We start from the raw sequence: 26,465 nt of genomic DNA on the forward strand, positions 1-26,465 counted from the left end.
CCAGCGGTTCTTCACCTCCGGCCCGCCTTGCGGTTCTCCAGCAGCAGAACCACCAGCCGGCTCTTCAGCGTGGGCAGTTTGCTGCTGTAGTCGTTCTGCAGGACAGACGTCAGCTTGTAGCGGAGGGTCCGCAGGTTTGGCGGCGAGCTGCAGTCCGACACGTTGAGCAGCGTGTGGAAGAAGTCCTGCCACAGGTCGGCGTGGGGGTTTCTGAGGGGGAGAAGCCTCATCAGCTGATCACACCACACTGATTACCGTATTTTCGCGACTATAAGGCGCATTTAAAAGTCTTTTATTTTCTCCTAAACAGACAGAGAGCCTTATAACGCGGCGCCTTGTGTCTGAATCAGAATCTGTAAATGTTGTGTAACTGATGGACGCTTCGACTGACAGAGCGTTTCCGACACGCTGCTTATCTAGATAAACGGTGGACGTTACAGCGGCGGCGCGAGGACGAAACGGTGGACGTTACGGCGAGGACATTACAGCGGCGGCGCGAGGACGTTACAGCGGCGGCGCGAGGACGTTACAGTGGCGGCGCGAGGACGTTAACGCGGCGCGAGGACGTTAACGCAGCGCGAGGACGTTAACGCAGCGCGAGGACGTTAACGCAGCGTGAGGACGTTAACGCAGCGCGAGGATGTTACGGGGGAAGGGTGGGCGTGGAAGAAGACGCTAAAGGTCCTCAGTAGGTACGTACTGCCGGTGTGTGTGTTATGCAGAACAACATCAGTGTGTATAATGACGCCTTGTTAAAATGTCTCCTGTGAAGAGACACGCTTACGAAGCACAGTCCAAACTATCAGCTACACGGATAAACACAGGAATAGAGCAGCCGGGACAGAATATCAATGAATCCAAGGTTCGCAAATGAAGCAGGTAAAGGAGCTTCGCCAAGTCAAGAACACGAAGCTGAGTTTCCATGGAAACAGGGCGAGGTGGCTCGACTCCAACCGCTGGACGTCGGTATGAACACGGCGTTCAGTGGGAAGTTGCGAAGGGCGTGGGAGTCATGGATGGCAGACACAGTTTTGAGGCGGTGCCGGGTGAGTTACGTCACAACTTGTGAACGGATTGCAGATGCTTGGGCTGACGTGTCTGCTTGCTCCGTTGTTTGAGTTTTCACAGAAGCTGGCATTGTTTATGAGGAGTGCACGGCAACGAGATGAGCGGGAACCGGCGTGTTCGATGCAGTACTAACCCAGCTGATCATGTTGGGTAAAGATGAGGACTTTGATGGATCAGTGAATGAAATGTGATGGAAAAACATGAAAACATTGATAAATTCTTCAATAAAGTAAAACTGAACTCAGTTTTTCTTCCGCTGCCTTTTTAAAACCCAGGCATGTTTTAAGTTAGAGTACCGGTATGTTCTACCATCCCACCCTAAACCTGCCTAAACCAGCCTAAACCCACGTAAACCTGCCCTAAACCTGCCCTAAACCCGCCCTAAACCCGCTCTAAACCCACGTAAACCCGCCCTAAACCAGCTCTAAACCCACGTAAACCCGCCCTAAACCTGCCCTAAACCCGCCTAAACCTGCCCTAAACTTGCCTAAACCAGTTCTAAACCCGCCCTAAACCCGCCTAAACCAGCTCTAAACCCACGTAAACCCGCCCTAAACCAGCTCTAAACCCACGTAAACCCGCCCTAAACCAGCTCTAAACCTACGTAAACCCGCCCTAAACCAGCCTAAACCTGCCCTAAACCCGCCTAAACCTGCCCTAAACTTGCCTAAACCAGTTCTAAACCCGCCCTAAACCCGCCTAAACCAGCTCTAAACCCACGTAAACCCGCCCTAAACCAGCTCTAAACCCACGTAAACCCGCCCTAAACCAGCTCTAAACCTACGTAAACCCGCCCTAAACCAGCCTAAACCTGCCCTAAACCCGCCCTAAACCCGCTCTAAACCCACGTAAACCCGCCCTAAACCAGCTCTAAACCCACGTAAACCCGCCCTAAACCTGCCCTAAACCCGCCTAAACCTGCCCTAAACTTGCCTAAACCAGCTCTAAACCCATGTAAACCCGCCTAAACCTGCCCTAAACTTGCCTAAACCAGTTCTAAACCCGCCCTAAACCCGCCTAAACCAGCTCTAAACCCACGTAAACCCGCCCTAAACCAGCTCTAAACCCACGTAAACCCGCCCTAAACCAGCTCTAAACCCACGTAAACCCGCCCTAAACCAGCCTAAACCTGCCCTAAACCCGCCCTAAACCAGCTCTAAACCTACGTAAACCTGCCCTAAACCCGCCTAAACCTGCCCTAAACCCGCCTAAACCAGCTCTAAACCCACGTAAACCTGCCCTAAACCCGCCTAAACTTGCCCTAAACCCGCCTAAACCAGCTCTAAACCCACGTAAACCTGCCCTAAACCCGCCTAAACTTGCCCTAAACCCGCCTAAACTTGCCCTAAACCCGCCTAAACCTGCCCTAAACCCACCTAAACCTGCCCTAAACCAGCTCTAAACCCAAGTAAACCTGCCCTAAACCCACGCAAACCCGCCCTAAACCAGCTCTAAACCCATGTAAACCTGCCCTAAACCAGCTCTAAACCCATGTAAACCTGCCCTAAACCCGCCTAAACTTGCCCTAAACCCGCCTAAACCTGCCCTAAACCCGCCTAAACCTGCCCTAAACCCGCCCTAAACCCGCCTAAACCTGCCCTAAACCCGCCCTAAACCTGCCCTAAACCCGCCTAAACCCACGTAAACCTGCCCTAAACCCACCTAAACCCGCCATAAACCCGCCTAAACCTGCCCTAAACCCGCCTAAACCAGCTCTAAACCCACGTAAACCTGCCCTAAACCCGCCATAAACCCGCCTAAACCAGCTCTAAACCCGCCCTAAACCCCCCTAAACTTGCCCTAAACCCCCCTAAACTTGCCCTAAACCCGCCTAAACCAGCTCTAAACCCACGTAAACCTGCCCTAAACCCGCCATAAACCAGCTCTAAACCCGCCTAAACTTGCCCTAAACCCCCCTAAACTTGCCCTAAACCCGCCTAAACCTGCTGTAAACCCACGTAAACCTGCCATAAATGCTAACCCTAAACCTGCTGCGCCTGATGTGTTAAATACAGAAACTGCCTTTTAAGACGACCTTGTGGTCGTGGAAATACGGTCCTGGAGGATCTAAGTAATCGGAAGGACGCGTCGAGTCGTCCGGTCATGTTTCCAGACCAGGATTTACCTTCTAAAGACGCCGTTGGTCTTCCAGAGACCGCCGTCGTTGGAGACCTGCATGTACGTCCCGAACAGCATGCAGAAGACCGTCGCCGCGATTCCAAAGTAGTCCGTCTGAAACCACACAGAACAAGGTCAGACTATCCATCCGTTACGGCTTCATGTTCGGCTCCTCCAGCGGCGGCGGCGGAACACGGAGGCTTCACCTGGTAGCTCCAGGGCTTCCCGCTGAGCATCTCCGTACACTGGAACCCTGACGTCAGACACCTGGCAGTGAAAGCGGTGCCTTCTGGGAAGAGCTCCATGTCGATGCTCTGGCCAAGGTCGATGAGCACGAGGCCGTGGTCCACGCTCTCCGGGTCGAAGCACCTGTTGTCCAGGAACCTGGAGCAAAACGAAGAGATGATTACGTCAGCGGACGCGGCGGTTGGGCGGGAGTCCAGAGGACGGCGTTGGGACAGCACCTCTCTCCCAGCATGAAGTTGTCGGGCTTGATGTCGGCATGGACAACGTGCACGGAGTGCAGCTGCTCCACCATGTGCAGGATGCAGGCGGCGAAGTAGAGGACGAGAGGCGGCGGCATCACCTTGTCGCTCAGGGTTCTGTAGAGGTTCACGGCGTTCTGCGGGTTTACAGGACGTGTTAGAACCGGACACGATCACATGAAACCAGGTCTGAGGGGGAAACCGGACCGACCAGCAGCATCCCGTAGTTGTGAAGCTCGCCGAGCAGCACGCTGCCGTCGTGGAAGAGGTGAGCCGAGCGGACGCTGGCGAACAGGTGGCGCATGTCGGGTGGAAGGCGGGCGTCCAGCTGTGTGTTGATGTAAAACTCCCAGGGATTGGCCGGTTTCTGCACCTGCAGCAGCACGCAGAGTCAGCGCCGACGGGGAAACCGCCATGTGTGCCACTCAGATCCCGCCTTACCTTCAAAACCATCTTTTCTGAGGTCACGGGGTCCGTCGCCTGGTAAACGGTTGCAAAGGCTCCTTCGCCAAGAACGCCATCGACTCGGAGGGAGGCCTTTCCTGTTGGAAGACAAACGGGAATTTGATCCGCCTTCTTTATGAGCCAGATGAATACGGACGGAGGAAAAGCTGCACATCAGTCGACAGTTTGATGCCTGGATGCAGCTCTGGAACTTCATAATAAAGGTTTACATTCAGACAAACAAAAGTGGGAAACAAAGCTTCCCGCAACAATAAAAGCATAAATAAAGTAATAAATAAAAAAATGTTAAAATAACTACATGAAAAGAACTAATAGAAATCATTAGAATAATATATTAAAATAGATTAAAATTTATGAATAAAGAAATTAAACAAATACACACAAATATTAAACAAAATACACAATTTAAAAAAAAAAACTAAATAAAACTAATTTATTACATAAATAAAAAAAATAAATTAAAAAGTAGTTTCCTGTTAAAAGAATCAAAGAAACAGGTGTAAATAAATTAAAAAAAAAACCTCCAAGAACAGTAAATATGCTCATACATTTAGTAAATACATTAAAAAAAAAAAATTTGAAAATAGATATAAAAAAACTGAAATAAAATATTTTTAAAAAAGAGAAAATTTAAAAGCAAAAAAAAAAAAAAAAAAAAAAAAAAAGTCAATTTTACTGTTCACCCTAAAAACAAAAAATAAATAAAATACTACAAATATGATAATTTAAAAAAAAGTTTCTTTAACTAAATAAGGACAATGAATTTAAATTAAATAAAAACTTGGAAGTAAAATTTACTGTTAACTGGAATATGCAGAAAGAAAGAAAAATGCTGAAATTAATAAATAAATAATATGGAAATAAAGACAAAAATAAAACAAACCTGTCAGTTCTTAAAAAGTTGTAAATTAGTAAATTAATACAATAAATGAAACTGAAATAAAAAGAAAAATCTAATAAAATCTTATGTATAAAAAAACATAAAAAAGAAGTAAATAACTTCTTTAAAAAAATAATTAATTCATACTAGAAAAGCACTCTTCTTGCAGACAAGCAAATGTGAATGCCCTTTTATGCTGAATGATTGATATGCAATTGCATAACCATTTGGAGAAGCAGCAGAACTATGCAACTTAATTTATTATGGCAATGCATCGGGATTCGAACCCACGAACATCTGAACAAGAGCCCATTTCTTTAACCACCCTAACCACCACAGCTCTCCAACGTGCCATGGCAGAATCATCAAATTTTTTTTTTAATCACTGGAATGGGAATGTTTTGTTTTTTCTAAAACTTCCTGCAGTGTGGAATCTGCAAAAGAGCTCAAGATTTAAATGTGTAAAGTAGCACACAAGATCTATTAGACAGATCAGCATAAGGAGAAGAACAACCACCTAGTATGATTTATGAAAATCCAGCACCTGGATTTGAACACACAACCCTCTGAATGAGAGGCAATTCATTTTACCACCATGCCACTACAGCTGTTCTTCACGACCTGGCAGGAGCGCTAATAGTTTTTGCCATTGGCATGGGATTGCCTGTGCCACCAGTGTAATCAGCAGAATTGCAAAAAGATGTGAAAGGTTTAACTGCTGTCAAGAAGCCAACGATTATTTTAAATAATTTGTAAATAAAACTAAAATTCTGAAGTCAGTAGTTAAATTACATTAATCATTGGAGAAAACCATTTTGAACTGCTTGTGTAAACAGTTAAAGACTTTATTGTTCCACGTGAACAATGTTTCATTTGAAGCACTTTAACAACAAAACTGTAATATTTAACTGTCATTTCTGCATTTTATTTATTTTTTTTATCTTGAACTAACCCTTTGTATTAATTGCACAACTTTTGAGGACAGATATTGCACAGGATATATCTTATTTGTACAGACAGCCCACACTTTAAATGCACAGTTTGCAACCAAAACCAAAGCTCTGACCAGATCAGTCCACAGCACTCTGTGTGCATAACTGACATTCAGTTAGAGTGTACAACGTTCAAGACTGGATTTGAACTCTTGCCTTGTATACTGATGCGTACCTGTGTACCGGTTCGGAAAATAGACCAATTGCTGAGCTGCATTTTCTGTTTTGTCCAATCACAGGAATGGATTTTAAAAATGGACAAAAACTTGAATAACTTGAAAAGTCGTAGCATATATCTCCTGAATGGGCGGAAGAGTTTGATACTTGAATGGTTAAAGTGAGACAAAAGGTGTCGGAGGAGTAGCGTTTCAAAAATTTAGCGAGACAATGGAAACCGGGACCGAGATGAACCGGACACTGCAAACTGGTGCAGAGCTCCGAACCCCCGTTCAAGCTGTTTTCAGCTCATTATGCAAAAACCGACCAATCGCCGAGCTGAATTTTTTCAACGTCCAATCTCAAATATAAAAAAAAAAAAGAAAAGCGTGGCATACATCCTGAAGGAGCTCCACAGCTTAAGATCTGAATTATTGAAGTGATTTGAACGGTGCAGGAGTAGTAGCACGGCAAAAATTGGCGGAATAATATATAATAATTACTAGAACCAGCTATTATTGAAACAACAGCAAATGTGAATGCCCATGAACTGAACTATGCCGAATGACTGAAATGAAATTGCATAAGTATAATAAATTGAAAAAAAAAAGCACAACTGATATTTTTTTTCTAATTCCCCCACATTGGGATCGAACCCATGAACTTCTGTACTAAAGCACACTGACTCACCTTTTTTTTTTCCAGTAGGGTATAATTACCGGGATTGCAAAAACATGTGCAAGGTTGAACTAAACTCCAGTAAAGATGTGACAGACTTTATTGTTCAATGTGAAAAACTTTTTTTTTTAATGTGTTTAAGATTTATCAAAGTGTTAAATGTTGCAGGGAGCATTGTTGGAACAAATCCTTCATATTTAACTGTGACATTTGGAAATAAATTCCTTTTCTCCTTGAAGTGTGCAGCTGAGACCAATAGTTCACGTTGAGCAGCCTGCAGAACTGCACGCCATCACACAAGCAACAGCCGACAAACAACAACGGAGCTAAATGTTAAATGCTGTATTTGAACCTGTGCCTTGTATGTGTACCTGTGTACCGGTGCACAAAATGGACCAATCGCTGAGCTGAATTCTGTTTCGTCCAATCACTGGAGAGTGATTTTAACATTTAGCGTGAATAACTTGTAAAGTTTACATGTTAGAAATACCAAAAGTCATAGCACATATCTCCTGAATGAGCTGAACAGTTTGATATTTGAATGGTTGAAGTGAGGCAAAAGGTGTAGGAGGAGTAGCGTGCCAAACATTTTGCAGGAAAGACACTGGGAACTTGATGAACCGGACACTGCAAACTGGTGCAGAGCGCTGAAACCCCCAAAACCAATCGCAGAGCTGAATTTTTGCAACGTCCAATCCGCATTTGGTTGGAAGGACTTTCATCCAATCACAAGGCTGAATTAATGCTAAATATCTCAAAAACTACAAAGATTTGAAACGACAAAAGTCGTAGCACACATCTCCCAAAGGAGCTGCAGGGTTTGAGATGTAAACGACTGAAGTGACCTGAACGGCGCAGGAGGAGTAGCGCGGCAAAGTTTGGCGGAATAATAATAAATATGGCCGAACAGGATCTCAATAATGTTAATGTTACCATGGGTATTCACATTATTATCACATTAATAATAAGATAGAAAGAACAGGAACTCAATAAGCCTGGACATGTACGAACATTAACATCAACACGGCAGTCCCTTATCCACCCACCTGGTTCCGAGTCAGACTAAGATCTGGTCCTGGATCAGAACTGGATCTGTCTGACTCTGCTGGGTCAGAGTTCAGAACCGCTTTGCGTTGCTGAACTGATCCGAGGAGGAGACGTGTTAGCTACGTTTCCATTACACCGAGAATACTGAAAAAACCCAGATATCGCAATAAAAAAACGCAAATGGAAAACATCTACGTTTTATAGAAAAGTTCAAATAAAGCAGAGGTTTTTCAGATGTAGGTGCAGGTTTCAGAGTTTTGAATTACAAAAGAAAATGAGAGCGAAAGGCTTAGAAAATCTACTGCAGCAAGTAGAAAGTAACGCAATGTGGCTAGTTTGCATAAATCGCAGTTCTTGTAAAATCTCGTCAGCCGGATAAGATTTTACAGGAACTGTGGCTCATGCACTAAACACTGCTAAATGGAAACACCTCCAAATCGCAATTGTAAAAACGTACAAATACTGCTTTTATTTGACGAAAAACTGAAACAGAAATGACGCTAGCGTTTCCTGGCTTTATGGCCGTCTGCGGAGCCAATCAGACAAAGTCTACATTCGAACTGCGACAACAAAACGGATCTGGGACGCGGCGTCGGACCCAAGGAAGCTCTCATTTCCAGATCGCGAACTCTGTTCTTGGTGGCCGGCGAACCAAACAACCTGCACATGAACTCCGCCACGGTAGATGACGTAACGACGCAGCACTGACGAAGATCCAGAACCGGGTCTTTGGAAGCACCTGCACCGAACCAGCGCCGGTTCTGGAGCTAACTGGTCCCGCAGAACTGACCCGGCGAACATTTTATGTGTTGAAACGTTTTCTTATTTCAGCTGCGAGCTTGCGATGACTCTGCGTACTCACATACTCCTTCTCCCGGCTGCGGTTCTCCTCGGCGTCGGTCAGCAGAGCGTTGGCCTGCTGCAGTTTGGCTTCGGTCAGTTCGCCCCGTGGGACGTACACATTAATAAAAGAGCAAAGTTTCCTGAAACACAGAAACCTTCAGGTTTTATGTCCTACCCATGCTGATGGTTGTCCTCGGGGCGATGTGGGGGACGCTGCACTGCCAGGTGATGCAGCGAGGGTGGGCGGCGAGCGGCGGGCTCAGGCCAGACAGCAGGCGGGACAGCAGGTCGTTGTCCCAGGGGTTGGACACCAGCCGGATGCCTTCCGAGCCCATGGAGACGTCGGCGCCGGGTCTCGTCGGTCTGTCCGGACTCATCATGGATTCGTCTCCCGCGGTGCTCGGATGCATCTGCAGCGGGCTCATGGGCACGTCGGCATGAAGCTGTGGCCATCCTGGACTCATAGGGACGTCTCGGGTTTCCGTGTCTCCGGTTCTGGGTTGACGGGGACTCAGGAAGGCGTCCAGGTCGGGCTCGGTGGCGACTTGGGGGCTTGTGATGGCGAACCAGCCCGGGGCGGGGGCGCTCTCGGGACTCATGGGAACGTCACCGGCTTCGACTCGCTGCTCCAGGATGGCAAACGCTCGCCTTTCAGACCCGACCGGACCCGGAGAGGCCGGTTCCGGAGGCCGCTCCGGGCTGGTGTACACCTCCCAGCCGGGCCCAGCGGACCTGGACGACACGGTCTCGGTCTGGTCTCTGAAGGACAGCACGGCGGGAGGCGGCGGCTGCACCATGGTGATGGAGGAGGCGGTGAGGCAGTGCTGGGCCAGAGCCTCGCCCACGATGGTGCCATGTCCGGCGGGGCCCAGCGGGCGGGCGCTGGACTCGTCACACGGACTCTGCTCCATGATGGGGCTGGACCGGGACAGAAGGAGGACATCAGCCGGGCGGGAAGGTTACCGTGGAAACGGAGAGCAGATTCCTCACCTCAGCTTTTTGGTCTGGCGTCGCAGGAAGGCCTCGCTGTCGGCGCCGACATCCGCGCCGCTTCCGTCACAGTTCGTCTCTGAGGGAAGAACAAAGCGGAGGTTTGAGTCCGAGGACAAGGAGCAGAGAGCAGGATGCTCCGGTCCAGGACCAGAACCTGGGTCTAGGACCAGGACCAGAACCTGGGTCTAGGACCAGGACCAGGACCAGGACCAGTACGTGGCTCCAGGACCAGAACCAGGACCAGTACGTGGCTCCAGGACCAGTACGTGGCTACAGGACCAGAACCAGGACCAGTACATGGCTACAGGACCAGAACCAGAACCAGGACCAGTACGTGGCTCCAGGACCAGTACGTGGCTACAGGACCAGAACCAGGACCAGTACATGGCTACAGGACCAGAACCAGAACCAGGACCAGTACGTGGCTCCAGGACCAGTACGTGGCTACAGGACCAGAACCAGAACCAGGACCAGTACATGGCTACAGGACCAGAACCAGAACCAGGACCAGTACGTGGCTCCAGGACCAGTACGTGGCTACAGGACCAGAACCAGAACCAGGACCAGTACATGGCTACAGGACCAGAACCAGAACCAGGACCAGTACGTGGCTCCAGGACCAGTACGTGGCTACAGGACCAGAACCAGAACCAGGACCAGTACGTGGCTACAGGACCAGAACCAGAACCAGGACCAGTACGTGGCTCCAGGACCAGTACGTGGCTACAGGACCAGAACCAGAACCAGGACCAGTACGTGGCTACAGGACCAGAACCAGAACCAGGACCAGTACATGGCTACAGGACCAGAACCAGAACCAGGACCAGTACGTGGCTCCAGGACCAGTACGTGGCTCCAGGACCAGAACCAGGACCAGTATGTGGTTCCAGGACCAGAACCAGAACCAGTACGTGGTTCCAGGACTAGAACCAGTACCTGGGTCCGGGAGGAAGTTGGCGCCGAACAGGGTTTTGTGCGTGAAGGGAGTGGAGACGAACTGCGCCAACATGGCGAAATCGGAGGTGCTGTTGGGACAGGCGGCCAGCGAGTTGTGGCGAGCTCCCCACAGCGTGCTCTCGTCGTCCGGACATGTCTCCTGAAGACGGGACAGAAAACCCGGCATGAGGTCACGTGGCTCCGCCCACTTACAACAGAAAGCGCCGCCTCGTCGGCAGCCGTGCTTCCTACTTACGTTGGGCTTGTCCGCCTTCGGCGCTGCGATCTCGCTTAGACCTCGGATGGGTTTGGACCTGCCGGACGCGGTCGGACCTGCAGCGCTGAAGCGGACAGCAACACGGTTCTGATCAGTCTCAGGAGACATGTTGGAACGTCTCTTTCACACACATTAATGTCTCATTGATCCCAAACATCTTCTCACACACACACACACACACACACACACACACACACACACACACACACACACACACACACACACACACACACACACACACACACACACACATCCAATCCCAATCCAGTTTATTTATAAAGCACCGTTAAAAACAACAAAGTTGACCAAAGTGCTGTACAGAAGAAACAATAAAACATACATATTTACATCATAATTGGGGCATCAGCACATTGTTAATAGTAAAACAACCCTTTAAATTAGTCAAACGCCAAAGAGAAAAAATGAGTCTTCAGACAAGACTTAAAAACAAGAAGCGATTCAGCCTGTCTAATGTACAGGGGCAGCTTATTCCACAACTTGGGACCAATAACAGAAAAAGCTCGGTCACCTCTCAGTTTACGCTTCGTCTTAGGAACCACAAGCAGAAGTTGATCTGTGGACCTCAGAGAGCGTGTAGGGGAATACCTCACCAGCAGGTCTGACAGGTAGCGAGGGGCCAGACCGTTCAGGCATTTAAAAACAAATAAAAGAATCTTAAAATCAATTCTGTAACGGACAGGGAGCCAGTGAAGGGAAGACAAAATTGGTGAAACATGGTCAGACTTTCGAGATCCAGTTAAAAGACGCGCTGCAGCGTTCTGCACCAGCTGCAGCCGTGCGAGAGAGGACTGACTGATCCCACAGTACAGGGCGTTACAATAGTCAAGCCGTGTAGTTACAAAAGCATGGATCAACATTTCAAAATCATGTCTTGAGAGTGAGGACCTTATTTTTGCAAGCTGTCTCAGGTGGAAAAAACTTGCTTTCACCACAGCACTAATTTGTTTGTCCAATTTAAGTTCCTGATCCATTTTCACACCAAGATTGCAGACAGTAGGCTTAACAAACTGTGACAAGGATCCAAGGTTAACTGAGACAGCATCACCAACACTGCTAGGTCCAAGAAGAAGAACCTCTGTTTTTTTATCATTAAAATGCAAAAAATTTATTGACATCCAAATTTTAATTTCATCAGTGCACTTTAAGAGTTCAGTGGCACTGAAGCTTTCTTGACGTTTGAGGGGAATGTAAATTTGGCTATCATCAGCATAAAGATGAAAAGACACACCAAGCCTTCGGAGAATAGACCCCAGCGGCAACAGATACAATGAAAAAAGGAGCGGACCAAGGATTGATCCTTGCGGCACGCCACAATTCAAGGGGGCCGAGGATGAAGCAAAGTCACCCAATCTCACACAAAAACTCCTATCTGCTAAGTAGGAACGGAACCACTCCAAGGCAGCCCCGTGAATGCCCACTGTGTTCTCAAGTCGGCACAGGAGGATTTCATGATCCACTGTGTCGAACGCAGCGGTCAGATCTAACAAAACCAGTGCAACAGTATGACCAGAGTCAGTATACATCAAAATGTCATTAAAGACTCTAAGTAGAGCAGACTCTGTGCGGTGCAAATTTTTAAAACCAGACTGAAAAACTTCAGGGATCTCATGTGCATCCAGAAATGCCTTCAATTGACAAAATACAATTTTCTCTAGTATTTTGGACAGGAATGGAAGCTTAGAAATTGGACGAAAGTTTGAAGGATCATTGTTATCAAGGCCAGACTTTTTTATTAATGGCTGAACAACAGCATGCTTAAAGCATTTTGGCACCACTCCTTTTACCAAGCTTCCATTCACAAGATGTACAACAAAGGGTGCTATGGTTGGAAACACCTCTTTAAAGAGGCGCGGAGGAATGGAATCATCAGGTGAGCCCGCAGGCTTCATTCCACTAACAACATTCTCCAAAGTAGAGAGAGTCACAGGCTCCAACTGAGAGAATAAGGCAGTGCATGTGACAGAGTCAGACAGACAGACAGATTGAGGGGAAATAAGAGCCCTTGTGGTTACAACCTTATTCACAAAAAAGTTCAAAAAGTTCTCACACACTTTATGTGAGGCTTCAAGGCTGTCAGATTGGGGGACATTAAGAGAAGCATTCACCAAATTAAAGAGAGCACGTGGGTTGTGCCTGTTAGCAGTAACCATATCAGAAAAATATTTTGACTTGGCTAATTTTACACATTTCTGATATCTGTGCAGACTGGCCTTTAACATTTGAAAAGAAATTTGCAACTTATCCTTTTTCCACTTGCGCTCAGCCCTCCTACACTCACGTCTCGCAGCGCGAGTGGACTCATTTAACCAAGGCTCAGATTTAGGCTTTGCCCGCCTAGCTTTTAGCGGAGCCACACTGTCCAAAATAGACACACAGAGCGAATCAAGACGAATTGCAAACTCATCAACGTCACAATCAGCTCAAAAAATCACTAGATAAAGTGGACTGGTTAAAGGCAGCGGAGAACTGAGCCGCAGTGGACGAGTTAACGACACGACAGAGGCGCGCAGGAGCGCACGGTTTATCTGCGTTGCACAGGAAAGGCACATTAAATAAAATCGGCATATGATCTGAAAACACAGCATCACAAACTTCCAGGTCACATATTGAAAGGCCGTACGACAACACGATATCTAATGTGTGTCCGTGTTCCTGCGTAGGTCCGGAGACAGACTGCACAAGGTTAAAAGTCTCGATAAGGTCCAAAAAGGCTTTCGCCATAGGCTTATCAGTGCAGCACACATGAATATTAAAGTCACCAGCAATCAGTATGCGGTCATATTTGGGCAATATCTCTGCTAAGAAGCGTGGAAAATCACTGATAAAGTCTTTATTGTACTTGGGTGGCCTGTAAACAACAGCGCACAACACAGGAGGATCAGCGGCCAGAACAAACGCATTCATTTCAAAGCTCGACGCAGACAGATCACAAATGAACGGTGTGCATTTAAATTTGTTCTTAAAAACAGTCGCTACTCCCCCGCCACGACCTGACAATCTTGGCGTAGAAATATAGGAATGGTCGACAGGCAACAGTTCAGAGAAGGCATTTGACCGCCGAGCCACACACACACACCAGCGTGTCCATCACATGAAGAACCGCCCAAAAAGCTAAATATCGGGATAAAAACTGTGAATGGAAACACCGACATTTTGGAAAAAAGTCTCAAACACAAATGGTCTGAACTTTGTGTTTGCCTGCGGTGGCCTGGTGAGCTGTCCAGGTGTACCCGCCTCTCACCTGAAGGCTGCCGGGATAGGCTCCAGCTCCCCTCAGGTGTACCCGCCTCTCACCTGAAGGCTGCCGGGATAGGCTCCAGCTCCCCTCAGGTGTACCCGCCTCTCACCTGAAGGCTGCCGGGATAGGCTCCAGCTCCTCTCAGGTGTACCCGCCTCTCACCTGAAGGCTGCCGGGATAGGCTCCAGCTCCTCTCAGGTGTACCCGCCTCTCACCTGAAGGCTGCCGGGATAGGCTCCAGCTCCTCTCAGGTGTACCCGCCTCTCACCTGAAGGCTGCCGGGATAGGCTCCAGCTCCTCTCAGGTGTACCCGCCTCTCACCTGAAGGCTGCCGGGATAGGCTCCAGCTCCTCTCAGGTGTACCCGCCTCTCACCTGAAGGCTGCCGGGATAGGCTCCAGCTCCCCTCAGGTGTACCCGCCTCTCACCTGAAGGCTGCCGGGATAGGCTCCAGCTCCTCTCAGGTGTACCCGCCTCTCACCTGAAGGCTGCCGGGATAGGCTCCAGCTCCCCTCAGGTGTACCCGCCTCTCACCTGAAGGCTGCCGGGATAGGCTCCAGCTCCCCTCAGGTGTACCCGCCTCTCACCTGAAGGCTGCCGGGATAGGCTCCAGCTCCCCTCAGGTGTACCCGCCTCTCACCTGAAGGCTGCCGGGATAGGCTCCAGCTCCTCTCAGGTGTACCCGCCTCTCACCTGAAGGCTGCCGGGATAGGCTCCAGCTCCTCTCAGGTGTACCCGCCTCTCACCTGAAGGCTGCCGGGATAGGCTCCAGCTCCCCTCAGGTGTACCCGCCTCTCACCTGAAGGCTGCCGGGATAGGCTCCAGCTCCTCTCAGGTGTACCCGCCTCTCACCTGAAGGCTGCCGGGATAGGCTCCAGCTCCCCTCAGGTGTACCCGCCTCTCACCTGAAGGCTGCCGGGATAGGCTCCAGCTCCCCTCAGGTGTACCCGCCTCTCACCTGAAGGCTGCCGGGATAGGCTCCAGCTCCCCTCAGGTGTACCCGCCTCTCACCTGAAGGCTGCCGGGATAGGCTCCAGCTCCTCTCAGGTGTACCCGCCTCTCACCTGAAGGCTGCCGGGATAGGCTCCAGCTCCCCCCTGACTCGGACGAAGCGGGTTTGAAAGGTTTTTCTCATGAGGTGGTTCTTCAGACATCTCCATAGAGAATTATGTCGGAAAAGTGTCGCAGAAAGACTTTTCGCATTTATGTGGGGGTCATGTGACCGGTTCGTTTCCGGTGAAGACAGCGCGGAACAAACACGGATTTCTTGGTTTTACAAGAGAAAAAGAAGAAAATCACCAAAAAGCCGAAGCTAATTCTGAGCAGCGAAGCGACGCTACGTGGCCGCTCACGCCGCAGACTCAGGCTTCTTTGCTGAACAGGTGGAAACGGCGGCACGCCGCAGACGTTTGACGAAACTTACAAACATCGCTTCAATTCTGTAGAAAATGCCGTGGAAACGCAGCTTCTGAAGAAAGTAGAATAAAAGTACTAAAAGAGATAAAACCGAACCGTCCCAGAAGCTGGGAGCGCTTTGCCGACCAGCAGCAGGATACCTGCCTACTGGTGCAGAACCGTGGCGGAGAACACCTGACTGCAGCGAACGCCGCCACGGCGCCGCACGGTCTGCTTCCTGTCCCGCCGGGACGGTTTGAGCGACAGCTCCTCGCCGACGCAGCGGCACGCTGGAGACGAGCCGATGGTTTCTGCAGCTGCAACGACTGATTCTCACGTTTACCTCAAGTTTTCTTTGTCGTCGTCCTGGAAGATGGTGAAGGCGGCCGTGGCGGGGGCCGTGGCGGCGGGCTCGGTCACCACGGGGACTTCTGTAAATAAAGACAGAAATGACTGAAAACACTGGAGAGGAAGCGGCGGGAAAGGTTCAAACTGGCGCTTACCGCTGGTCTCCACGTGGCGGCCCGTCTCAGGGGCGTGGAGCTGGGAGGTGCCGCTGAACGGGTCGTCCAGGAAGGTCGGCGCCTGGAACATGTCCATGATGACACCTGGAACGGGACAGACTGTGAGGCATGGCGGCTGACAGCTGAACCTGCAGCGGGGCTCCAGAGCAGCCGGGTTGTGCCGGCGCCGCTGGGACGTCGGTGCGGTTACCGATCAGGAACCCGGAGGAGTCCGGATACTGGAACCAGATAAACTGTAACGTTTTAGTCGAGCTGCGTTTCCATCCCGCCCCGAACGGCCCCAACACGAAATATCACAACAAAAACCGCCAACGCAAACTCCTACGTTACAAAGCGTCTGGAATGTCGCCACAAAGTTTCTACGCTCTCGTGGAGGATTTTCAGACGTTCCGCATCAGAGACACTTTATTCGCGTTACGCGTCCCCGGGCGTGACGTGGGGTCATGTGACCCGCTCATTTCCAGTAAAGATGGAACAAGCAGCAGATTTCAGAAAAGCAAAAGACGGAGGAAAGCTGTTACGTTGTTTCCACGTGGACGCCAGTTTCCGGTTCGCATGGTGATCAGGATCGTTCCCCGACCGTCTCCAGGTGATCGCGGTGGGGGCGGAGTCTGATCAAGGTGAGCGGGTTTAACCCCAACGCTTCACCGCAGACAGAAGCAGCTTGTTGCCGACGGTTTCGTCCACATTTTGGACGACTGCTGGCTTCTTGTCGATGGCATAACTTCTGAGGGACCGACGTACAGGGATTCCTTCGGGATCTAGACAGAAGCTGGTTGTGGACTCGGTGACCTAACGCAGCAGTTGTTCCGCTCCGGAGCCGGTTAGAGCTGGAGTCGCGACATGTGAAGAGGCCTGCAGGGGTCAAAGTTCATCCAGATTTTCTACTTTTAACTCTGAGGTTAGAGGAGACGTCAGACGTCCGCCACCTTCATGTTTTACAGCATCAGAGCCGCGAGTCGGCTTTCTGAGCGCCGTACGGAGGGGCGGAACCCTTCGGCGGCGGCCAGACTCACCCAGCGCCTCCTGGGTGTTGACGGTGGGGGAGGGCAGCACCCGCGACGGCGTGGCCTGAAAGAAGCCCAGCGAGCTGTTGGGAGTGACGTGGGACAGGTTGGCGGTTCCTCCCTGCGACGCTGAGAAACACACAGAAGGTCAGAAAACACGCCGACGTCACACGGATACCACGCCAGCAGCCGCTTCACTCACCATCGAGCCTGTCGTCCAACTCCGCCGCGCCACTTCTCTCACTGAAACACAAACAGGAAGTAAACAAACAACGCGGCGCTTTGTTTGCTCCACTCATCAGTTACTCACTGCTCGCACGGCGGGCCGGCGTCCAGGCCGCTGAGCCCGACCGGACCGGAACCGGAGGGGTTGAGGAGCGGCGCCTGCTCGCATCCTGCGTTCTGCTGACGGTCGGTCGCACCCGACTTCAGAACGCTGCTGTCAGACAGGACCGAGGCATGATGGGATACGTCTGAGCTCGGGGGAGGGGCTGCAGCGTCGCCGTGGGCGACGGCCGGCTCGGCCGGGAATCTCAACCCCAGATGCAGCCGGCCGCTCGGACGGCCTGCGGGTCGGAGACGGCCGAAGGGCTGAGAGACGAGATCCGGGCCCGGCTGCACTGCAGACGTCTGCAGGGAGGACAAGAAGAACACACCGTCACTCTAACCGGGCCGGGGACCTCTCTAACCGGGCCGGGGACCTCTCTAACCGGGCCGGAGACCTCTCTAACCGGGCCGGGGACCTCTCTAACCGGGCCGGGGACCTCTCTAACCGGGCCGGGGACCTCTCTAACCGGGCCGGAGACCTCTCTAACCGGGCCGGGCCGGGGACCTCTCTAACCGGGCCGGGGACCTCTCTAACCGGGCCGGGGACCTCTCTAACCAGGCCGGGGACCTCTCTAACCAGGCCGGGGACCTCTCTAACCGGGCCGGGGACCTCTCTAACCGGGCCGGGCCGGGGACCTCTCTAACCGGGCCGGGCCGGGAACCTCTCTAACCGGGCCGGGGACCTCTCTAACCGGGCCAGGGACCTCTCTAACCGGGCCGGAGACCTCTCTAACCGGGCCGGAGACCTCTCTAACCGGGCCGGGGACCTCTCTAACCGGGCCGGGGACCTCTCTAACCGGGCCGGGGACCTCTCTAACCGGGCCGGGGACCTCTCTAACCGGGCCGGAGACCTCTCTAACCGGGGCGGGGACCTCTCTAACCGGGCCGGGGACCTCTCTAACCGGGCCGGGGACCTCTCTAACCGGGCCGGAGACCTCTCTAACCGGGCCGGAGACCTCTCTAACCGGGGCGGGGACCTCTCTAACCGGGCCGGGGACCTCTCTAACCGGGCCGGGGACCTCTCTAACCGGGCCGGGGACCTCTCTAACCGAATGGGGACCTCTCTAACCGGGCCGGGGACCTCTCTAACCGGGCCGGGGACCTCTCTAACCGGGCCGGGGACCTCTCTAACCGAACGGGGACCTCTCTAACCGGGCCGGGGACCTCTCTAACCGGGCCGGGGACCTCTCTAACCGAACGGGGACCTCTCTAACCGGGCCGGGGACCTCTCTAACCGGGCCGGGGACCTCTCTAACCGGGCCGGGGACCTCTCTAACCGAACGGGGACCTCTCTAACCGGGCCGGGGACCTCTCTAACCGGGCCGGGGACCTCTCTAACCGAACGGGGACCTCTCTAACCGAACGGGGACCTCTCTAACCGAACGGGGACCTCTCTAACCGGGCCGGGGACCTCTCTAACCGGGCCGGGGACCTCTCTAACCGAACGGGGACCTCTCTAACCGAACGGGGACCTCTCTAACCGGGCCGGGGACCTCTCTAACCGAACGGGGACCTCTCTAACCGAACGGGGACCTCTCTAACCGAACGGGGACCTCTCTAACCGAACGGGGACCTCTCTAACCGGGCCGGGGACCTCTCTAACCGAACGGGGACCTCTCTAACCGAACGGGGACCTCTCTAACCGAACGGGGACCTCTCTAACCGAACGGGGACCTCTCTAACCGAACGGGGACCTCTCTAACCGAACGGGGACCTCTCTAACCGGGCCGGGGACCTCTTCAATTGGAACTTTAAACTCCGCCCTTCTGGGAAGGATCGGTCGGACACGCCCCCCGACGGACGAGGGGCAGGTTGGACCTGATATTCTGGCACCGGTTCAGACCAAGTCGGACTGAAAGCGGTTCCTGCAGGTGTGTTTAGATCTGCGCTGCTGTAGGAGGGTGGACCAGGTGTTGGCGACCAAAAGGACGCGTCATGTGCTCACCTGCTGAGATGAAACATGTCCGGAAACTTCCAGCTTCTGGTTTATTTCCTCCAGCAGGCTCTTCATCCTCTGGACCTCCTCGTTCCGCTCCCTCACCTTCCTCTCCACTTGCAGAAGAAACACCAGTAAAACTCCACTTTTTGCTTCAGCGTAAATTTCAGGTGAAGTTCTGTCTCACTGAGTTCTCTCTGCTCCCTCTCCTGCTTCTCCTGCAGCTTCTGGAAGTATTTCCGGGCTCGGACCTCCTCGAAGCACAACTCCGAGCCGCCACACTGCAGCTCGTCCTTCATGTACTCGGAGACGGTGGGAACGCCGGAGCCCTGGCTGGCGGGAAGAGCCCCCGATGTCTCAGAGCGGGAGACGCTGCGGAGGACACGTCAAAACGGAGCGTAAGCTTCCTGCAGGTTAAATTTAAGTCATTTTCAGATCATCAATGAAAATGACACTAAATAGTGCCAGAGAACCTAAAACCTTTTATTTTTCATAGTTTTTTATGTTAAATCCCGTCAACGAGCTGCGCGTTAGCCGCAAACTGAGCCGTTTCCTCACAAGATTCGTAGTTTCGTCACCTCGTAGGACTCTGACCCTGTTCCAGTTCTCTTTGGAATTCACACCGCTACAGGACGGTACCGGACGCTACAGGGCGGTAACGGACCCTACAGAATCATACCGCTACGGGAGCGCATCGGGAGCGCATCGTACCGCTACGGGAGCGCATCGGGAGCGCATCGTACCGCTACGGGATCGCATCGGGAGCGCATCGTACCGCTACGGGATCGCATCGGGAGCGCATCGTACCGCTACGGGAGCGCATCGGGAGCGCATCGTACCGCTACGGGAGCGCATCGGGAGCGCATCGTACCGCTACGGGAGCGCATCGGGAGCGCATCGTACCGCTACGGGATCGCATCGGGAGCGCATCGTACCGCTACGGGATCGCATCGGGAGCGCATCGTACCGCTACGGGATCGCATCGGGAGCGCATCGTACCGCTACGGGAGCGCATCGGGAGCGCATCGTACCGCTACGGGAGCGCATCGGGAGCGCATCGTACCGCTACGGGAGCGCATCGGGAGCGCATCGTACCGCTACGGGATCGCATCGGGAGCGCATCGTACCGCTACGGGATCGCATCGGGAGCGCATCGTACCGCTACGGGAGCGCATCGGGAGCGCATCGTACCGCTACGGGAGCGCATCGGGAGCGCATCGTACCGCTACGGGAGCGCATCGGGAGCGCATCGTACCGCTACGGGATCGTACCGCTGGAAGGGGGTGCAGTGGTGAAAACCAGATTAGCCACAACCCAGGTATAACTAACAAAAGTGTCTGGAAAGTTTATAGATTTTGCTCTTTATTGACTTGATTTTACTTGCCGAGATTCTGTTGTGTTTGTGTAAAGGATTAATAAAAAAAAAAAGAAATATAATTCTTTTTTTCTGTGAAAAATACACATAAATCAGGCTTTCATGATGGAAAAAGAAATCAACAACAAAGCCACCTATAAATCACTAAATCTGACTAAAATACAAGCTGTGCGTGAAGCCAAATGAAGAACTACTTGTAAGCTGTAAGAGTCGACTCTTCTGAAGGAGCTGAGTCGAACAAGGCAAACTTTCCGTGGATTCACCTGGAATCTATCAGTTTTAATCCATTCTCAGCCCACAACCTCCAACATCTAAAAGTTCCACTTACGTTATGATCATTCTGTTTGCGGGCGGTTTGGACGGCTCGTCTACGGATCCCTGCGGAGAGGACGCAGAGCGTTAGCGTGTCTGAACAGCAGATGAACGAGGTATTCATCACGAACGCTCACCTTAGTCTGGACTGAGGGCTCTCTGTAAGAAGGCATTTGATTGGCTAGCTGGGAGTCCTGCAGGGGGGTTCGACCTGCTGAATAAAACACATAAGACTGAAACAGATGGATTCAGAGACACATCCTGCAGCGAATAACACGTTCGAGCCAAATTCCTCTCTGATGGAAAATGTAAAGCCACTTTGATTTTCTGCCCGACCAAACCGAAACGCAGCGAAATGAGTCTGGTTGCAACGCGGTCTGAGAGACAACACCTGGACACGCCTGTTTACAGTCCTTCAAACACACAATCTACTCTCATTTTACCCCCTTTCCCAAATTCTACTCAATATCTTTCTCTTTTACTGATGTCATTAATGTTCACACCAGCTGTTGATCTGTTTCATTACTGGCTGGTTAAGGAGACAGAAGATGTTTACCGCCGTGCTGTGCAACGTGGGATGTGAGCGAATGAATGGTCAGAGCGCACTCACGTCAAAGGGGTGGAGCCTGCAGCTTCTGACCAATACTGAACAGCTACATCACTATGGACGATGTTCAGAAATATAAATGCATCATCCAGCCAAACGCAACGCCGTTACCATAGCAACAGTCAGAAAATCATGCTGGCAGACCATAGCCGACTGTTAATGCGTAAATTATGCAGATATATGCATTCATAAGACAAAATAAATGGACAGTACTCTGATTACTTCATTACAGCCCAGACGTTTGAGGCAGAACCCAATCCACCAGACCTGAGCACTTTGTGCTGAAAAAACAATTCATACTAGAGACGACACAAGCAGCTGACATGTTCCATAAACTCCTGGGTCTGCATGACATTATTATTAACATCATTATTCCAGATTAGAGCTGGGCGAATAATTGGATTTTAATCTCAATTACAATCTGGGTTTTCAATGATGATAAAAATCATTTTTCTCGCTAAATCTGGAGACTTTTTTGTTAAAAGCAACAAATCTAGCAGCTTTTACTGGAGTTATTAGAGACTTTTCTGGTGTTTTGGCGACTGACTTGAAGACACATATTGTTCTGCAGTTACTGTAAGGAAGGAGCAGCGGGAGCCTCTCCCGTCCTAAAGCACTCCCAGGCGGCCAGTCTCAGTCGGCTCCGGCTGCAGGTCCATGTAGAATAACTGCAGTAGGTTGTGGAAGTTCACCTAAACATAGTTTCTGTTCAGTTTACATCAGGATTTACACTTTGTCAAGACAAAGCTTTGTGTTATTTTCTAAAGTTTGTGGAATCCTGAAGACATTGTGTAAAAGCCACAGTTTAATGTTAAATAAATGACTGTTGTTAAAGATAATGGATAATTGTGTTAAATAATCCTGATTGTTATTTTTACCCTAATCCAGCAGCCCTGCTCCAGATGCAGCCTGGTGGAGCTGAACTGGTAAGTCGAGAAGAAGAGAAGCTCCCTGACACGTCTTTATTTCTCCATCAACAGGATGCGTATGTCCCTAATGACGCTTTCTCTCCTCAGCGCTTCTTATGATCTGCACACCAACGTTGGACGAATGGGCGGGGCTTCTCCTGAGAGATCTGATTGGTCGGAAGGTGGCGTTTTTAAACTCACTGATCTCTCGTTACCTGCTCTGGAGCAGCTTGGTTGGTACAAACCAGCGCCATAGTACGGAAAACTCGGGGTTAGCGCTGAAGTTGTGCGCATATACCCATCTTCTTTGTTGTTTTAATTTAAGTAAAGCTCTTTGCTCTGCTTCAGGCGCCATACAAATAACATTTAAATCTGTTATTTTGGATGAATAAATATGTTTTCCACACTTTTCTGTTATTATTTAACCTTACTTGTAGAAGTGCAACAGTTTTGGAGATGCTGTTTTCTTAAGAGTTTTATCTTACCAGTCGCCTGCGGCTGGGTCCGGGTCCTGGTCTGAAACTGCCTGCAGGTCAGAGTTCATTTAGTTTGGTCTGCTGTACAGTAACACACCTCCACACACAGCAGCTGCCGTGTTGATGTTGCTACCTGTACTCGTGGACGACGGCGTCCGCTGGCTGGGCCTGGTTCTCCACCGCTTTCTGGTAAACGGCGTCGGCCTGTTCGTTCATCCCCCTCTGCTCAAACTGCTGTGCCCAGGCCACGTACAGCGCAGCGGACCTGGTGCCGACACCTTTACTGAAAAAGTGGTAGTAGAGAACGACGGGGTCCGAATAGTAGCTGGCCTAGAGGAGGGCCAACACCAAGATCTCAGACTTGACCAGGCTGAACAGCACAGCAGTCCCTCAACTCCAGACTTACACATTTGATGCAGTGCTTGATGTATCTGATGTCATTTGCATATCGCTCTACAGTCAGAAATCTCTGGACGAGGCTGTCAAACACCTGGGACATCCCGCGGTCACCACCTGCAGGCAACTGTTGCTCCAGGAACTCCACGAATCTGTGACCACATGCAGTCAGGTACAGTCACATGAGATGTGTTGGCGTGTGCTGGAATAACACGAGACATGACCTTTCTGCATCTCTGCGAATCTGCAGCTTCCGATTCACAATGTCTGTAAAGGGCAATTCCACCGCACTTTTTGGAAACTAGACCACATTAGACCAGGTCCTGACAAAAAACTACAACACTTCTCTTCAAACCTGGACTGAAATATTCTACATACCATGCAGATTCATTTAAACATAGTTTCTGATTTGTGAAACCTTTATTTTATTTGTGAAAATGGATATAAGATTTGTTTTATGACATTTTTTGGCAACTAGACAACATTAGACCTGGTACTGAAAAAAAAACTACAACACTTAGACTCTTCATACCTGGACTGGAATATTCCCCATTCTATGCAGTTTCAAGAAAATACAGTGCCAGATTTGTGAAACTTTTATTCTATTTGTGAAAATGCAAAATAGGCTCATTTTATGACATTTTTGGCATCTGCACCACATTTGACCAGGTCCTGATGAGAATCTACAACACTTAGACTCTTCAAATCTGGACAGAAATATTCAAAATTGTATGCAGATTCATTAAAACATAGTTTCTGATTTGTGAAACCTTTATTCCATTTGTGAAAATTTGTCTAAGTGTTGTAGATTTTTCAGTCCCTGGTCTAATGTGATCCAGATGCCAAAAATGTCATAAAATAAGCCTAATTTGCATTTTCACAAATAAAATAAAGGTTTCACAAAACTGAAACTGTATTTTCTTGAACCTGCATAGTATGTAGAATATTCCAGTCCAGGTATGAAGAGTCTAAGTGTTGTAGTTTTTTGTCAGGTCCTGGTCTAATGTAGTCTAGTTTCCAAAAATTCAGTGGAATTGCCCTTTACAGATATTAATGAATCAGAAGCTAACTTCAGTCTCGTCCTGTGTAGTAAATAAAAAAACGTTTGTTTTAGTGTAAAAAGGGTTTCATTATGAAAAAATATAAGGTAAAGATTTAAAAACTAGTTTTTAAGACTAATAATAATAATAATAAACAATAACAGACTATAGACTCTATTCAACCAGAAAAAACTGGAATATTTCTATTTACAACTAATTAACAGAATGAGTAAACGTCTGTTTTACAGTAATATCACTCACTGGCCGATCTATAAGGCCATTAAGTGGCACAAAGTGCGGATTTTATGTTGACAAACTTCGACACAACCATTACTTAATATAAACAAACAAACAAACATCTCACTTGTCCCAGGGATCCAGAGGGTCGTCTCCTGTATACGAGGCCAAACTGTCTTCAAAACACCTGAAAGTGTAAACGCAGACTCAGTTAAAAGTGAAAATTATGTTTAACAGTTTGGCTTTTTCTAAATGAGTGAGAAGATAAAAAAAAAAAAAAAAATCAGATTAGCCTGTAAAGCTAGCAGCATGGCTAAGCTAACACCGTTTGTTCTGTGGAGACTTACTGTAAATACGTCGCGATATCCATCCTGCTTTCGAAAAAAAACGTCTACTAAAACTGTAGACGCAATAAAAATTTGTGAGCTACCAATAAGTTGTCGTGGTTGAGTTTTAAACTGGATTTCCAGGATAATTTTACATCGTTTAAATTGATCCTCTTCGCTAAACTGAAGTCGTTCTTTCAACATTTGAAATTTCGCGCTCAGCCAATCGCATCCGCGTTACGTCAATAAACCACGCCCCGAACGTCTGACGACATTCTGTGAGTGAATCCTTTAAATTTATAAACACACATCAAATTTCAGCATCTTAAACCTAAATTCAACACGTTCTTTGCGTTTATATAAATACTTTTAGAATTTGCTCCAATTTTAAGACAAAAAGACAAAGCTATGTTTGCCTCTCAAGAATTAATGTTAAAAAAATATCCGTTTTATTTATGTTGTAGGATATTGTTGCATCAACATGCCTTCTACATGTAAGTTTCATGTTTATTTTTTTATAATGATTTATATATATATATATATATATATATATATATATATATATATATATATATACATATATATATATATATATATATATATATATATATATATACATATATATATATATATATATATATACATATATATATATATATATATATATACATATATATATATATACATATATATATACATATATATATATATATACATATATATATACATATATATATATATATACATATATATATACATATACATATATATATACATATATATATACATACATATATATATATACATATATATATACATATATATACATACATTATATATATATATACATATATATATACATACATATATATATACATACATATATATATACATACATATATATATATATATATATATATATATATATATATATATATATATATATATATATATATATATATATATATATATATATATATATATATATGTATGGGCTGCACGGTGGCACAGTGGTTAGCACTGCGGCCTCACAGCAAGAAGGTCACTGGTTTGATCCTTGGCTGGTTTGGTCAGTGGCCTTTCTGTGTGGAGTTTGCATGTTCTCCCCGTGTATGCGTGGGTTCTCTCCAGGTACTCCAGCTTCCTCCCACCATCCAAAGACATGCATGATAGGTTAATTGGCCACTCTAAATTGCCCCTAGGAATCAGTGTGAGCATGAGTGGTTGTTCATCTCTCTGTGTGGCCCTGCGATGGACTGGCGAGCTGTCCAGGGTGTACCCTGCCTGTCGCTCAAAGCCAGCTGGGATAGGCTCCTGCTTCCCCGTGACCCTGAATTGGATTAAGCGGTTCAGAAAATGAATGAATATATATATATATATATATATATATATATATATGTAAA

General features: G+C 48.9%; 1 protein-coding gene across 1 annotated transcript; it reads right to left on the reverse strand.

The window, feature by feature from the left end:
* Nucleotides 1-11: 11 nt before the first annotated feature.
* Nucleotides 12-25,106, reverse strand: bub1 (BUB1 mitotic checkpoint serine/threonine kinase; the record flags this gene model as incomplete). The annotated part of the gene is made up of 32 exons (XM_079255682.1): nt 12-210; nt 3,194-3,300; nt 3,393-3,570; nt 3,651-3,808; nt 3,883-4,044; nt 4,113-4,213; nt 8,908-9,650; nt 9,723-9,801; nt 10,662-10,821; nt 10,918-11,058; nt 12,315-12,439; nt 13,719-13,807; nt 15,261-15,350; nt 15,549-15,664; nt 15,761-15,881; nt 15,935-16,022; nt 16,095-16,199; nt 17,132-17,251; nt 17,325-17,365; nt 17,433-17,752; nt 17,796-18,021; nt 18,121-18,576; nt 18,664-18,803; nt 19,395-19,501; nt 19,573-19,757; nt 21,089-21,138; nt 21,210-21,283; nt 23,073-23,113; nt 23,197-23,393; nt 23,470-23,611; nt 24,864-24,923; nt 25,084-25,106. The coding sequence occupies 32 exons, from the start codon at nt 25,104-25,106 to the stop codon at nt 12-14; spliced, it is 4,944 nt and encodes a 1,647-aa protein (XP_079111808.1).
* Between the last annotated feature and the right edge of the window lie 1,359 nt (nt 25,107-26,465).

Source organism: Telmatherina bonti (genome assembly GCF_933228915.1).
Source record: "Telmatherina bonti genome assembly, chromosome: 16".
Lineage (NCBI taxonomy): Eukaryota > Metazoa > Chordata > Actinopteri > Atheriniformes > Telmatherinidae > Telmatherina > Telmatherina bonti.